At 39.1% G+C, this 17,673-nt stretch overlaps 1 protein-coding gene across 1 annotated transcript in view; it reads left to right on the top strand.

Annotated features, from left to right (window-relative positions):
- The window catches only part of LOC134753665 (MAP kinase-activated protein kinase 2), a 32,188-nt gene that overhangs the window by 9,045 nt on the left and 5,470 nt on the right, over window positions 1–17,673 (top strand). The window contains exons 2-7 of the mRNA XM_063689607.1: window positions 5,677–5,802; window positions 8,696–8,833; window positions 9,764–9,970; window positions 13,457–13,588; window positions 14,710–14,832; window positions 16,142–16,294. Coding sequence (XP_063545677.1) covers window positions 5,677–5,802; window positions 8,696–8,833; window positions 9,764–9,970; window positions 13,457–13,588; window positions 14,710–14,832; window positions 16,142–16,294 — 879 coding nt within the window. The remainder of the gene's footprint in view (window positions 1–5,676; window positions 5,803–8,695; window positions 8,834–9,763; window positions 9,971–13,456; window positions 13,589–14,709; window positions 14,833–16,141; window positions 16,295–17,673) is intronic.

Raw genomic sequence — 17,673 nt, 5'->3', positions numbered from 1 at the left:
TACGAGAGGGCAAAATTGTGACGTTTTCAACTAAAAAGTACCACATTGTCGCTTGTCGATAAGGTTGATTCCAAATTGAAGCTTTATGGAAATAGCGTCTTATTAACAACCGACAATACCCTTTTGGTTGAAAATGGCACAATTATTGTTTAATTGATACCCGAGCAAGCAAAAGATTCTAAAATTGATCTTTACGAGCTGGTGCGTAATGGCTCTCTTTATTCGTCAGAAACTGATGATAAAGTTGCATTTTAGGTTCAATTATGGGATCTTTCGCTTGCTCGGGTATCAATATTAGGAACGAGGAGTTAAACAACAATTTTGCCCCCATGTAAAACTAATAAATACATTGCTTTGTTAGTCAATGATTATTTTACTATTCTTATTTACAAAAACAATCTTTTGCTGTATACTCATGTAGAATATTTGTGCCATTTTCAACCAAAAGGGTACTTATTGTCGCTTGTCAGTAAGGCGCTATTTCGATATAGCTTCAATTAGAAATCAACCTTATCAACAAGCGACAATGTGGTACCTTTTGGTTGAAAACGTCACATATTAACTACCAACATACAAATCCACGCGTACGAAGTCGCGGGCAACAGCTAGTCTCTCTAATATTTCTAAACTAACGACCCGCCCCGGCTTCGCACGGGTTACACAAAACCTTAACAAATTATACACCTAAACCTTCCTGAAGAATCACTCTATTGACAGGTGAAAACCGCATGAAAATCCGTTCAGTAGTTTTTGAGTTTATCGCGAACATACATACACACAGACATGCGGCGGGGACTTTGTTTTATAAGGTGACATGACAAATGTTTTAACCTTTCGTATGCTTAGGAGCAGATCTGCTCCAAATATGTGGTATCTTTTATAAAAAGGGACCTCATTGTCGATGGCTCTTACGCCATTATTAACGATGCTCCGATATAAATACAATGCCGCGCGAAGCTGTGCGGCGTAAGCGCCATCGACAATAAGGTCCCTTTTCATAGAAAATGCCCCATATATTCAACTTAAACATGAAGTTGTCACGATTGCTATTTATATTACAATTTTTTGACATGCGCATACGAAAGGTTAAACCTGGGTTTTAACATAAATCATTACGTGATGTTCGCACGTTATGTGCTCTGCGCAAATCGAATGCGCAATGCGGGAAATAGAAGCAAATATTTACTTACCGAGAACAGGGATTTCTGATAACTGCGAGAGGTAATATATCCTCTAAGAAACGTGTAACATATATATAGTATACAGTATACATGACCCTCGCTCTGGTTTTTTCCTCGTCCAAAAGATATCCCTGGCCATTCAGCGAGGTAATGCCGCCAGTATTTTTGGCACATTTGGTCCGGGTGATAATCAGAGTGGGGCGTAATATTGTATTTGTTGTAATTTAGTTTTACTTTTTTGCATTAATTATTTTTCAGTATACATGTATATATTATTGTATATAAAGTCGTCGTCAATAGAACTTGAAAATAATGTAAACAAATATGACAGATTTTGTTAGCGTTTGACACATAACCTTACATTTTTACGAAGGTTATTTTCCCTGAAATATAATAATTAACATTTAATTTAACTAAAAATTTATATAGATAAAATATTTAAGTATATAGAATATTGATAACGTCATGGTTGTCCTTTTAAAGAGCAAGATTACGAAGTAATGAAGGTAAAATGGTTTGTTTACATTATTCGCAAGTTCTATTGACGACGACTTTATATTAGACTCTTCTCATGATTCACGCTTCCGATGTTGCCAGGCAGTTGGCAAGGCTCAACTATACAGCCTGGCAACATCGGGTGTATAGTTGCCCTTTAAAAAAACCCCTGAAGGTGCATCCCCATCGCAGTTAACATTTGTGGATGCCCACCCAGTGGCGGGCAGAGGGGGCAAGTGCCCCAGGCGCCATCCAAGGGGGGGCGCCAAAATGGGCAAAAGGCAGCAGCAGGGAAACTTGTCAGTCGTCAGGGGGCGCAAATTTAGTGACTGCCCCGGGCGCCATATCCTCTAGCTACGCCCCTGCTCACCTAATAGGTTACCTCTGCGCTAAATTCCGTATTTATACATCATATAACCACTCGCGAAATATACAATACTATAAAAACCGTCGGACTCGCCCACCGCGGGTTCCGTACTTTTTAGTATTTGTTGTTATAGCGGCAACAGTTCACGTTTCATGAGATACAGCCTGGTGACAGACAGACGGACAGCGGAGTCGTAGTAATAGGGTCCCGTGTTTACCCTTTGGGCACCGAACCCTAAAAATGAAAAATAAATAAGCTACGGCACAGACGCATGAAATCGCACTTATCCTACATTAACAGAATCTAGAATTACAATTTCCTAGATCTAGATTTTCTATGCTAGACATTTACACGGATTCGTTTAGCGGTATATCCGCATAGTGTTATTGTTACAATTCTTAAGATAAGTGAGTCAGGTGTTACGTGGGTGGGTAACAACCGTTTTGCATTCATACGTTCGAAATAACAGCACCTTGTCGTTACCAAGTATGGATAACGAGAGTAAATAGTAATCTAGAAATCACACTCGCTCGTAAAAATTGTTATCACTGGCAACGGGAATGTACATATTTTTTGGCCACCCTGTATAAGTTTACCTATATCTGCTTACCTTGCTTGCTTAACTTGTATATGCGCATATAAGTAATTAGGACTCCGGCCTCTGATTTTAGTAAAAAATCGGAATGTGCCACGGTCGAGCCGTGACCGTGACCCAGTGGCCAACAAAAACGTCAACAATGACCACTTTTGCGTGCTAACTCCAATTAAACGAAAATACAGTAGAAGACAATGCGCCAATATACGCTGTGGCAGGCGTGGCTCACTCCGCGATTGCGTCGCGTCGCTACAAGTACATGCGGCCCACACCAATTTTGGTGTCTAGCCATAGTAATTGCCGCGCATCGCTACGGAACGGTCACGCGCCACCTAGCGGTCATATCAGATCTGTCGTAATAGATGCGTTTTGTTAGAGTGAACCTTCTGTACCAAGTACTATTATTTGTGTCGTTTTCAAGCAAAAGGTAGAATAGAATAGAATAGAAGATGCTTTATTTAAAAAACGCTTAATTTAGACTTAACTAATGACGCTAACATAGATTGCTGGTTATAAAGCGTTCCTGAAATGGTCTCCATTCAGCTTCATGTCAAGGAACCTTTGAGGTCCCCGACGCTGGTCTTCCGTGAAAACCTTTCCGAGAGAGCGCAACAAATACCACTACAAATCAAATATATAAAAATATATAATACTACAGCTATACAAACAGTAGCACATTGTCGCTAGCCATAAGGACGCTTTGACAGGTTTTTCGTATAAAGATACAAGCAATTTTCGTCCTTATGGTAAGCGACAATGTGGTACCTTTTGATTGAAACGTCACATTTATTCTGTGGCTATGGTCCCTGCAACTTGTTTTCGTACACTTTATCTCGCATCTGGAACCCTAATAGAAAACTAGTCTACGATATATCTTCCGCTGGTGTGTTCCCGCTTGTCCCCGCCGGGCACATGTGGTATTTTCTATAAAAAGGGACCTTATTGTCGATGGCGCTTAGGCCATTATAAACGATGCTCCGATATAAATACAATGCCGCGCGACGATGTGCGGCGTAAGCGCCATCGACAATAAGGTCCCTTTTTATAGAAAATGCCCCATATATAGGAATAGGTGCATTCATGTGAATCATTCCTATAAGCGATTATGGAATTAAAGATGTAATTTTACAACGTGACAATAAGTCAATGTTTGGATTATCTAGTAATACTGGTAATTAAGAGCTAAATGAGCAAATCCGATAAATTATGCGCATAAATAAATAACGTTAATTATAAATTAATTATGTAATAGGCGTGCTTGATGGATATCATTAATTAATGTAGGTAGTCGATTATCGAAGTAAATCACTATCACTACTTCTTATCAAAGACTTATGTAACTCCGTATAAGATGAATACAGTCTTAAGGAAAAAACGTGCCTCGGAAATCAAGAACATTTGATTCTCGCACAGATGGCGCTACCACCAATACCAACCTTTGGCCTATTCTCGGCTAGATGGCCTTGACGGTTTCGTTTATTAATTAACAATTTTAACACATATCAGTGAAAGAACATTGCTCAAAATCATATAAAAATAATATATACAATTAAAAAAAATATTTATCCACATACATATACATTTTTTGATATTTTTAGTTTTAATCGTGTGTCGATACTCGATAGATGGCAGTAAATTTACTGTGACTACGAAATTTACTATGACAGTAACCCTCTATCCTATATGTTCTCTTTGATCTTATAAAACAAACAAACTCCTCCCTCTGTCTGTATGTTCGTGATAAACTCAAAAGACTACTGAATAGTTTTTCATGCGGTTTTTAGGTGTATAATTTGATTAATTTGTTAAGGTTTACCGGTGCGAAACCGGGGCGGTCGCTAGTACCTATTACAAATATAAATTTGTTATATCGAAAGCAATGAAAATGAGTCATTTTAGTTGGAAATTATAAAAAATACGTCCGAGTTGACGAACAGGCTTAGAGAATGTAAACCGGTTATTAATTGTATGGAAAAATCGGTTACTAAACGAAATTTCATACAAACCGGTTTACGTTCCCTAGTCAACAGACCTATGTAAACAAATGAAACATCGTTCAAAAGTCTTAACAAAATTAAACAGAAAAAATTCTATAAGCCTTTTCGAGCCATTATATTGAAGTATAATTACACCTTTTACTTCAAGCCTTCAAGGCTTTTCATCATTTTGAAATCGACCCGACATAAAATCAATATCGTTATTTGCAAATCATTCAAAGCATACTTGTCATTAACTCATTACGTCTTTTCTATGGATGGTATAGAAAGGATGCCAATCTCTTATGGCAGAATTGTTGCAAAAGTGACCGCTTTCAGCTTTAAATAATAGTTCCTAATATCTCCGGTGGCGCTAGTTAGGCTCTGGGACATGTGTATAACATGAACCATATAAGGCAACAAATAACCCGACCAAATTACGTAGGTTGTTTTTGGTAGTATTTCGGTGTATGGTGGCGCCGCCTAATTACTGTCTTTTGATGGACACTTTTCATACATAGAGATTTGGCTCCTTTATATAGTCTCCATGGTCTTTTCTAAGAAAGACTGTCAAGTATTTTACTTTCAAGGCGCGTTGACTTCACATATGAACACGAAGGTAGATAAGTAAATATGCCTATTTCAATAGCGACAATTTGTGGTATTTTCTATAAAAAGGGACCTTATTGTCGATGGCGCTTACGCCATTATAAACGATGCTCCTAAATAAATACAATGCCGCGCGACGCTGTGCGGCGTACCGCCATCGACAATAAGGTCCCTTTTCATAGAAAATACCCCATTTACATTCCTCTTATTCTGATAGAACATAGAACCTTTAAAAGTTATAAGGTTTTGGGGTATTACGGGTTTAATTTTCGCGAGGAAGGTTAAAGAGGGAGTTGTCAAAAGTTTTTTTACGACCGTATCTGATGACATGGGAAAAATCATATGTAATGCAAAGCGCCAGAGAACCCGCCTGGCGGGTTGCTGACAGTGAATAAGTTAAAGTTTTTTAGACGCGTGTTCTTTACAATTCTAAGCATATATGTTTTTCTCCAGGTGGTGGAATGCAGAGAAAAGCGCACAGGCGTAAAACGGGCGTTGAAGGTTCTACACGACAACGTGAAAGCTAGACGAGAGGTGGAACTACACTGGCGCGCCAGCGGCTGCATACACATCGTTGAGGTAACGTCATAATACAGTTCATATAATATACAGTTCCATGTTTGACCCTCCCCCTCCCCTTGGCCATCGGCCGTATCAACCAAGGCTCCTTAAGGTTCTACACGACAACGTGAAAGCCAAAAAATAGGTGGAACTACGCTAGTCAGCGGGTGCATACACATCGTTGAGGTAACGTCATAATACAGTTCAAATAATATACAGTTCTGCGTATGACCCTCCCCCTCTCCATGGCCATATCCCTTGGCCGTATCCATCGTGGCTCCTTGAGGTTATACATGACAAAGTGAAAGCCAGAAGAGAGGTGGAACTACGCTGGCGTGCCAGCGGCTGCATACACATCGTTGAGGTAACGTCATAATACAGTTCATATAATATACAGTTCTGTGTATGACCCTCCCCCTCCCCACGGCCAACGGCCGTATCAACCGTGGCTCCTTTAGGATATACCTAATCGGGAAAATGCTATGATAATATGGAAACTGTAGTATTATATTATGAATCAATGAATCAACTAGAGATAAACACACTGATAAAAACCTCAGATTACTCCTCATTGAAGGGCTTTTAAGGGGCCCACTGACTATCAGTCTGCCGGACGATATCGGCCTGTCAGTTAGAACAAAAATTTGACAGTTCCAAACAACTGACAGGCCGATATCGTCCGGCGGACTGATAGTCAGTGGGCGCCTTTAGAGTTGCGAGTTTTTAATCATATATGTGACGCCTTATTTATCTTGGTATTTATTTATCTCAGCTGTGATATACAGATCAGGGACCGGACAACCCTTTCCGCGATAAAACCCTTTCAATGGGCGACACTTAAACACGGCTTACACATTGAAAGACTTTCCCTTTTGAACTGCAAGCCCATTCATACCCTTACCTTTGACTAACCCTTACCGAGAAGCTAACCAAAAATAAGGCTAGCTCTTAATAAGGGTTACCCTTATCTTTAAGCGCTTTTATAAAGGTTTCCCTTTGCGTGAAAGAGACAGGATTAGTATATATCTACGGTAGTGTATGAAAAGAAAAGAAAATACGTGCCTAGTCAAAGAACGCCGCCGTCGCCGCCAACAATCGCTCGGATTCGAAGTAATGTGTGCTTTATGAACAAGGTTGGAGACTTAAATTAGCACGCTTATATGCTAAAAGGGAAGCCCTTTATAAGGCTAACCCTTATAAGCAATATGCAAGGTGTTGGTGAGCGGATGATAAGGGTTTTGTAAGGGTATTTGGGCTACCGATTACTCAAGTGTGGTAGCTTTATATAAGGGGTTTTAAAAGCAAAACAAAGGGTTTCGTCTGGCAAAGGGTATGGTGAGTTAAGCCTTATGCAATACCCTTATAAAACCCCGATAAGGGATAGCGGGCCGGTCCCTGATACAGATATTACACAAATTTATTTGCCTTGTGTAATTTCTTAATACAATAAATATAAAGAATTGTACACATTTTGTTTGTTAATATTAAAGTATACAATTATACATACAATTTAGTGATCCCTAGTTCTTTTGCCTGACTACGGTGAAGTATAACTTTAACCGGTATGTACGTGGCTAATTAGCTATGCTATATTATGTATGTTCATCTCGCTCATTGTAATTGCAAATCTTTACCCATGCGTTCATAATTATATTTAGGTACCGTACGCTCAATATATTTCGAAACATTTGTGAAACAACTTCAATTGTTGTACAATGTGTAAAAGTGCTTAGTCACTGTGACATTCAAAACACGATTGCGTCATCAATCATCATTTTGAATTTGAATTTGTATCATTTATACTTTTGTACATGGAGACTATATAAAGGAGCCAACTCTCTATGTATGAAAAGTGTCTATCAAAAAACAGTAATTAGGCGGCGCCACCATACACCGAAATACTACCAAAAACAACCTACGTAATTATACATGTCATACTCATGTCCCAGAGCCTAACTAGCGCCACCGGAGAGATTAGGAACTATTATTTAAAGCTGAAAGCGGTCACTTTTGCAACAATTCTGCCTTAAGAGATTGGCATCCTTTCTATACCATCCATACTTTTGTAGGTTAACTTTCCATGAGTGAATAGAATGCTAATTATAGTATTTGTTTTTTTAATTAAAACTTCTTTAGGCTTGATTTCCTCCTATACGCTGACATCGATAATGTATTTCTGGTGCCGCTATAACAACAAATACTAAAAACAGAATAATATAAATGTTTAAGTGGGGTTCCCATACAACAAACGTGATTTTTTTTCCGTTTTTTGCGTAATGGTAATTCGTGCGCGAGTTCGACTCGCACTTGCCGGTTTTTTTATCAGTTTTAATTTTTGCCTAATCATTAACAATATGTGTCGTTCTCAAGTAAATTATTTGCTTGCAGTTTTATACCAAAGAGCATATAATATTATAGAGCGGTACTGTCATAGTAAACTTTGTAACCACAGTAAATTCACTGCATTCACTTTAAAATTAAAAATGAAGATTTATAAAAATCCGATAAAATGTATTTAAATATGGATAAATGATTTTTTTTATTTGCATTAATTATTTTTATGATTTTGACCCATGTTCTTTCAGTGATATGCGTTAAAATTGTTAAATAACAAACGAAACCGTCAACGCCATCTATACGACAGTAGGCCAAAGCTAGTAGCGCCCTCTGATCGAGAATCACATTTTCTTGATTTTCGAGGCACGTTTTTTCCTTAGACTGTATCCCTCTATTACGGAGTTATATCTATCTTTGTCTATACCTACGAATAACCTGTCAGAGCGTCCTTGTGGTAAGCGACAATGTGGTACCTTTTACTTGAGAACGACACATATGTGGACCTAATGTCTGTATTAATAAATAAATTCATTCATTCATTCATTCATTAAAATAAACTTAACTTTGTCTACAGATAATCGACGTATACGATAACACATACAGCGGGAAGCGATGCTTACTTGTAATCATGGAATGTATGGACGGCGGTGAACTCTTTCAACGCATACAGGATAATAGAGACGGAGCATTCACTGAACGACAGGCCGCTGAGGTGAGACCAACGTCGTGCTACAACATTCTAACAGATGGCGCTAGTAGAGCTAGTTCTATACTGTCATAGTAAATTTTGTAACCCCAGTAAATTCACTGCCATCTGTCGACACACTTTAAAACTAAAAATAAATATTTTTAAAAACACGATAAAATGTATTGAGATATGGATAAATCATTTTTTTTTATTTGCATTAATTATTTATATGATTTTGACCCATGTTCTTTCACTGATATGCGTTAAAATTGTTAAATAACAAACGAAACCGTCAACGCCATCTATACGACAGTTGGCCAAAGCTAGTAGCGCCCTCTGAACAAGAATCAAATTTTCTTGATTTTCGAGGCACGTTTTTTCCTTAGACTATCCATCTATTTATTTATTACGGAGTTATATCAATCTTTGTTCTATACAAAGAGCGCAAGCTTCTATGAAGCGCCGTACATTCTAAACTACTATAATTTCGCTAATACTTGGAAAATTATTTATGTTCAACTTCACAGATTACGCAATATACGCTAGATGACGCAAATACCACGATTTGTATTGAAACCAAGCGAGCCGACTTTTTCATACAAAATTTACGCATAATATAATTTTAAAATTACTTATCAGTAATAGGAAATAAATAATATGTTCTTGCCTTTTCTTGCTCGCAATTTTTGGGCTGTTGCAGTTAATTATCATGCAACGAAGCATTTTTTTAGTTTTCACGGACGTCCGGCTGCAGCAACTGACGCGCGTGGACTGTAAAGAGCCACGGTCAACCTCGACGCTTGGTCGGGGTTCGGACACGCGTAGTAGATGTATTTGCGTCTTCTATGGTATATTTATTTCTGTGTTCAACTTTATATCCGTATACTTAATAGTTTCGCATAAAAATTTTAGGCAACATTTTTCTATATTTACAAAAAAAATCTTATATTCCAGATTATGCACTCAATATGCGTCGCCGTCCGCCACCTGCACGAGTCGAACATAGCCCACCGCGACATCAAACCCGAAAACCTTCTCTACACTTCGACGGAACCCAACGGCATCTTAAAACTAACCGATTTCGGGTTCGCGAAGGAGACTCTCACACCGGCGGACACGTTGCAGACACCGTGTTATACGCCATATTATGTCGCTCCTGAGGTAAGATAAAAACATACACAAATCTTAGTGACATTAGTAGACACAATCAAGATCATACTGAGAACCTTCTATACACTTCCACGGAACCCAACGCTATCTTAAAATTAATCGACTTTGGGTTCGCCAAGGAGACTCTTACACCGGCGGATACGCTGCAGACACCGTGTATACACCTTATTACGTCGCCCCTGAGGTAAGCATACAAAATATACACAAATCTCAGTATCAACAGTAGTAGACGAGACCATACTGAGAACATTCTATACACTTCCGCGTAACCCAACGGCATCTTAAAACTAACCGATTTCGGGTTCGCGAAGGAGACTCTCACACCGGCGGACACGTTGCAGACACCGTGTTATACGCCATATTATGTCGCTCCTGAGGTAAGATAAAAACATACACAAATCTTAGTGACATTAGTAGACGCAATCAAGATCATACTGAGAACCTTCTATACACTTCCACGGAACCCAACGCTATCTTAAAATTAATCGACTTTGGGTTCGCCAAGGAGACTCTTACACCGGCGGATACGCTGCAGACACCGTGTATACACCTTATTACGTCGCCCCTGAGGTAAGCATACAAAATATACACAAATCTCAGTATCAACAGTAGTAGACGAGACCATACTGAGAACATTCTATACACTTCCGCGGAACCCAACGGCATCTTAAAACTAACCGATTTCGGGTTCGCGAAGGAGACTCTCACACCGGCGGACACGTTGCAGACACCGTGTTATACGCCATATTATGTCGCTCCTGAGGTAAGATAAAAACATACACAAATCTTAGTGACATTAGTAGACACAATCAAGATCATACTGAGAACCTTCTATACACTTCCACGGAACCCAACGCTATCTTAAAATTAATCGACTTTGGGTTCGCCAAGGAGACTCTCACACCGGCGGATACGCTGCAGACACCGTGTATACACCTTATTACGTCGCCCCTGAGGTAAGCATACAAAATATACACAAATCTCAGTATCAACAGTAGTAGACGAGACCATACTGAGAACATTCTATACACTTCCGCGTAACCCAACGGCATCTTAAAACTAACCGATTTCGGGTTCGCGAAGGAGACTCTCACACCGGCGGACACGTTGCAGACACCGTGTTATACGCCATATTATGTCGCTCCTGAGGTAAGATAAAAACATACACAAATCTTAGTGACATTAGTAGACACAATCAAGATCATACTGAGAACCTTCTATACACTTCCACGGAACCCAACGCTATCTTAAAATTAATCGACTTTGGGTTCGCCAAGGAGACTCTTACACCGGCGGATACGCTGCAGACACCGTGTATACACCTTATTACGTCGCCCCTGAGGTAAGCATACAAAATATACACAAATTTCAGTATCAACAGTAGTAGACGAGACCATACTGAGAACATTCTATACACTTCCGCGGAACCCAACGGCATCTTAAAACTAACCGATTTCGGGTTCGCGAAGGAGACTCTCACACCGGCGGACACGTTGCAGACACCGTGTTATACGCCATATTATGTCGCTCCTGAGGTAAGATAAAAACATACACAAATCTTAGTGACATTAGTAGACACAATCAAGATCATACTGAGAACCTTCTATACACTTCCACGGAACCCAACGCTATCTTAAAATTAATCGACTTTGGGTTCGCCAAGGAGACTCTTACACCGGCGGATACGCTGCAGACACCGTGTATACACCTTATTACGTCGCCCCTGAGGTAAGCATACAAAATATACACAAATCTCAGTATCAACAGTAGTAGACGAGACCATACTGAGAACATTCTATACACTTCCGCGGAACCCAACGGCATCTTAAAACTAACCGATTTCGGGTTCGCGAAGGAGACTCTCACACCGGCGGACACGTTGCAGACACCGTGTTATACGCCATATTATGTCGCTCCTGAGGTAAGATAAAAACATACACAAATCTTAGTGACATTAGTAGACACAATCAAGATCATACTGAGAACCTTCTATACACTTCCACGGAACCCAACGCTATCTTAAAATTAATCGACTTTGGGTTCGCCAAGGAGACTCTCACACCGGCGGATACGCTGCAGACACCGTGTATACACCTTATTACGTCGCCCCTGAGGTAAGCATACAAAATATACACAAATCTCAGTATCAACAGTAGTAGACGAGACCATACTGAGAACATTCTATACACTTCCGCGGAACCCAACGGCATCTTAAAACTAACCGCCTCGGGTTCGCGAAGGAGACTCTCACACCGGCGGACACGTTGCAGACACCGTGTTATACGCCATATTATGTCGCTCCTGAGGTAAGATAAAAACATACACAAATCTTAGTGACATTAGTAGACACAATCAAGATCATACTGAGAACCTTCTATACACTTCCACGGAACCCAACGCTATCTTAAAATTAATCGACTTTGGGTTCGCCAAGGAGACTCTTACACCGGCGGATACGCTGCAGACACCGTGTATACACCTTATTACGTCGCCCCTGAGGTAAGCATACAAAATATACACAAATCTCAGTATCAACAGTAGTAGACGAGACCATACTGAGAACATTCTATACACTTCCGCGGAACCCAACGGCATCTTAAAACTAACCGATTTCGGGTTCGCGAAGGAGACTCTCACACCGGCGGACACGTTGCAGACACCGTGTTATACGCCATATTATGTCGCTCCTGAGGTAAGATAAAAACATACACAAATCTTAGTGACGACAGTAGTAGACACAGTGAAGACCATACCCTACACACTTCTATACACTTCCACCAAAGAGAGATATAATAAGATAGAGCGGTACTGTCATAGTAAATTTTGTAACCGCTGTAAATTCACTGCCATCTATCGACATACTTTAAAACTAAAAATGAAGATTTATAAAAATACGTTAAAATGTATTTAAATATGGATAAATGATTTTTTTTATTTGCATTAATTATTTTTATATGATTTGACCCTTTCACTGATATGCGTTAAAATTGTTAAATAACAAACGAAACCGTCAACGCCATCTATGCGATAGTAGGCCAAAGCTAGTGGCGCCCTCTGATCGAGAATAAAATTTTCTTGATTTTCTAGGCACGTTTTTTCCTTAGACTGTATCCATCTATTACGGAGTTATATCTATCTTTGCTTTCACGGAACCCAACGCTATCTTAAAATGAAAATAATATCTTGAAATTAGTAATTACTGGCATTTCTCATTCTTACAAACAAAAAAAATATGATTATAAAAGTAAAGCCTGACCAGTAATATATGATCATTGTCAAGAGGGCGCTGTTCATTCTCATGTATAGAGTGACAGTTCAGTATAGTATGAAAAAATTAGTTCCAGTGAAATTCCGCAACATGGCGCGTGATCATATATTCCTGGTCAGGCTTTACGTAGCCCAAAACAATTCCCCGTTTGCATAAAAGTCCCTCATTCTGTTCCACCCAATATAAATAAAGTATACAATATGTTACAGGTCCTAGGCCCAGAGAAATACGACAAATCTTGCGATATCTGGTCACTAGGCGTAGTGATGTACATCCTACTCTGCGGCTTTCCTCCCTTCTACTCCAACCACGGCCTTGCCATATCGCCCGGAATGAAAAAGGTAAGAAACACGCCAAATCTTGCCACATCTGGTCCCTCGGCGTATTTATGTACATCCTGCTGTGTGGCTTCCCTCCATTGCTATATCGCCCGGGATGAAAAAGGTAAGAAACACGCCAAATCTTGCCACATCTGGTCCCTCGGCGTATTTATGTACATCCTGCTGTGTGGCTTCCCTCCATTGCTATATCGCCCGGGATGAAAAAGGTAAGAAACACGCTAAATCTTGCCACATCTGGTCCCTCTGCGTATTTATGTACATCCTGATGTGGCTTCCCTCCATTGCTTTATCGCCCGGGATGTAAAAGGTAAGAAACACGCCAAATCTTGTCACATCTGGTCCCTCGGCGTATTTATGTACATCCTGCTGTGTGGCTTCCCGCCATTGCTATATCGCCCGGGATGAAAAAGTTAAGAAACACAACTAGTGCCATATCTGGTCTATTGGTGTCTACCACTAGTACCACTTACTCTGCGGCTTCCCCCCCCCCCCCCTCTACTCCAATCAGGAACTTGCCATATCACCCGGAATGATGAAGATAAAAATCTTGCTATTTGTGTTCTGTAACACTTTAGGTTCTGTACATGACCCCTGATAATTTAAGATAATTCATAATGTGTCCATACAATTTTGCAGCTCGCGGACGTACATCGTGTTCTGTGAATATTACATTATCTCGCAAATATTTTATACTTGCAAATAATTTAAAATAGCAGGTTCTTAACATTCAAGTAAATATTTATCAAACATTTATTCAGCAAATAGGCCACAGGGGCACTTTTACATGTCAATTTTTACAAGCAATAAGTTTAACCAAAAATTACAAATACAATTACAAATATGGAATCAATAAAATATTAGATACTTTGATAGATGTATCCAAATGTCACGTTTACACAAAAAAAAAAACTAATAAAAAATATACAAACAACAGACAAGTACTAAAAATTAATTTATATTGCCAAAATAGTCTCCGTAATGTTGCTCAAATAGTCAAATTCATATCATCTTTAACTATCTTTCAGCGTGTCCGACTAAGCTAAAACTTACTCTTACATTGCCAGTGTAGTCACTCAATATTGTCCAAATAGTCTAAAATCATATTCCACTTTATCTTACAGCGTATCCGACTGGGCCAGTACGATTTCCCAGAACCGGAGTGGTCCAACGTGTCGTCTGAAGCCAAGAGCTTGATTCGAGGCATGCTTTGCGTGGACAGCGCCCAGCGTTTTACCATATATCAGGTAATCTACCTTGCAATAGACACCTAGATGTGTCCAAGTCATTAAGGTTCTAGAGAAAAAACGATTATAGGACATTATTTTTTCTAAATACCTACAGTGCGACATAAAATAGTAGAAATTAAATAAAACGAAACTAAAAAAAATCCATACTAAATTGTTGTGTGACAGTTACGTAGAAAGTGGCGCCCTCGTTTATTTTCTACTATTTTATGTCGCACTGTACCTAAGTTTTTTTTCATCATTTTGAAAGGTTCTCATAAACCACAACGGCAGCTAGTTTTAATAACTCTTTTCCCATTTTTATGTTCATGGTTTTTTTTTTAATGGTGTTTTTAAGTTTTGTTTAAGCCATACTCCTCGAGTTGGATGTGGAGGTTATGGATGGTATAGAAAAGATGACAATATCTTATGACTGAATTGTTGCAAAAGTGACCGGCTTTCAGCTGTAAATAATAGTTCCAAATCTCTCCGGTGGCGCTAGGTAGGCTCTGAGACCAAAGAGTATTGTAATATATAGGAGACTATGACATGAACCATAGAGGTATAATAATGTAGAGATGAAATGGGGGAGGGGCAGCAAATAACCCGACCAAATTACGTAGGTTGTTTCTGATATGTTGTCAGGAATGTTAAAACGTGTTTTTATTTTGTCGCATTGCGTATGTTCTGTCCCTCACGGTCGCACGGGTGCACATCTATATGAAATACAAGGTGTATGGTCTAGGTACTTCAGTGTATGGTGGCGCCGCCTATTTACTGTTTTTTACGGTCACTTTTTGATACATGAAGATTTATTTCCTTACGTCTACCTTCGATAGTGTAGGTCCTGTAGGTCATACTAAAAGGCTTGTACTATGGACCCCGTATATGCGAAAAAAATATGTTAACAATTTTGGAACCTACACGGTAGGTCCTACAGTCCAAAATCGCCCTACGCGACAACATTACCATCCTCACCACTTAGATGGTTGGCAGTCCTCGACTGTGCGTTTCTCTAGAAACTTCCTGCCTCGCACAGCTAAACTGTGGAATGAACTGTCGCCTGCGGTATTTCCGGACCGATATGACCTTCAAGCCTTCAAGAAAAGAGCGTATTCCCATCTTAAAGGCCGGCAACGCACTTACAACCCCTCTGGTGTTGCGGGTGTCCATGGGCGGCGGTAATCGCTTACCATCAGGTGATCCGTCTGCTCGTTTGCCTCCTTTCATAAAAAAAAAAAATTCTTCGGGCTTGGTTTTGATTATTAGTCACAACTATACATAATTTTTTTCTGCGTTTGTATTACCCAACTGTATATTTAATCCTCAGGTGATGTCCAGCCCCTGGATCCGCCAATACACCCAAGTACCCCAAACGCCTCTATACACCAACGCGTTACTCCGCGAAACTGGAGAGGCTTGGGCTGATGTCCAAGATGAAATGACTCGGTCGCTCGCCACAATGCGCGTTGACTACGACCAGGTATGTTGCAGCGCTAATCTCTCACTCACTCTCACATTGTTTTTGCAGATAACAAAACATGTTATCTCCGAATGGGCTGTTTCATGAATTTGAACCATATAATTAGAATGGTAAATTTGCTTTTTAAACGGGCTTGTTCCCGTTACTTATGTCGGGGCTATTAGCAGTAAGCAGTGTAACCGCTGCATAAAGGAAACAATACATTTTGTTTAACAGATTAGGGCCCTTAATCATCTGAGATAATTCATACTATAGACGGTCAGGTTTTGAAGATGCTGCGGTTGTGTTTGGCAATATGCCTAACATTGCCGCTATAGTACTTGAAAATAAAATCTTGGTAAAATAAAATCAGTTATGGACTTTAGAAATAACTATATATTATATAATACAACTATGAAATTATTAAAAGTTAAATAAGACACTGTCCTGTCAAATATATTGTACATATATAAATTAATCTTTAGATTTAAGATAATTGCCTTGCCCTACCAGGGCCCATGTGAAACTATTATATATGTAACACCTGTGTACCATGGATGCAATAAATAAATATGAAATATGAAAATATTACGCACGTAAACTGGGGTTGTTTTTTTTTAATATTTCTTAGGGTTCCGTACCCAAAGGGTAAAAACGGGACCCTATTACTAAAAATCCGCTGTCTGTCCGTCTGTCTGTCACCAGGCTGTATCTCATGAACCGTGATAGCGCAGTTGAAATTTTCACAGATGATGTATTTCTGTTGCCGCTATAACAACAATTACTAAAAACAGAATAAAATTAATATTTAATTGAAATTGAAATCATTTATTGCATATCACATAGCAGGTACGGGTGTTCTTAAATATAAGCTGTTCATGTGACGCCCTGTTAGGGCACGGCAACATAGTTCCACATAGGGAAACATACTTATTTAATCTAAAATTATACATATTATTATTTACATATGTGCCAAATAATTAATTAATTATTTTACATTTAAATAAAATCTGCCATGCACAATATCAAATACAATTACAATCAATTTACGATCACAAGTATCACAAAAGAGATATTATATATCTTCAAAAAATTCTCTGATATTATAGTAACATTTATCTAACAGAAATGTTTTTAGTTTCTTGCTAAACAGGCTTAATTTACTCTCGTTTTTTATGATATTTGGGAGGTGATTATATATTTTTATTGACATATAGTGTGGGCTAGATGTGAACAGTTTCAGTTTAGAAAAGGGAAGTTTCAGTTTATTTAAATTTCGGTCGTTTCTTTTGGGTAGTGTTTCAGGAGAATATAGTTCGCTATGTTTTCTTACAAATTTACTGGTCTCTAGAATATATATAGAGGTAAGAGTGAGTATTTTATACTTTACAAAAAATGGC

The sequence above is a fragment of the Cydia strobilella genome, chromosome 27 (genome assembly GCF_947568885.1).
Source record: "Cydia strobilella chromosome 27, ilCydStro3.1, whole genome shotgun sequence".
NCBI classification, from domain to species: domain Eukaryota; kingdom Metazoa; phylum Arthropoda; class Insecta; order Lepidoptera; family Tortricidae; genus Cydia; species Cydia strobilella.
The sequence above is the reverse complement of the archived record's forward strand: the minus strand, read 5'-3'. Positions and strand labels throughout refer to the sequence as shown.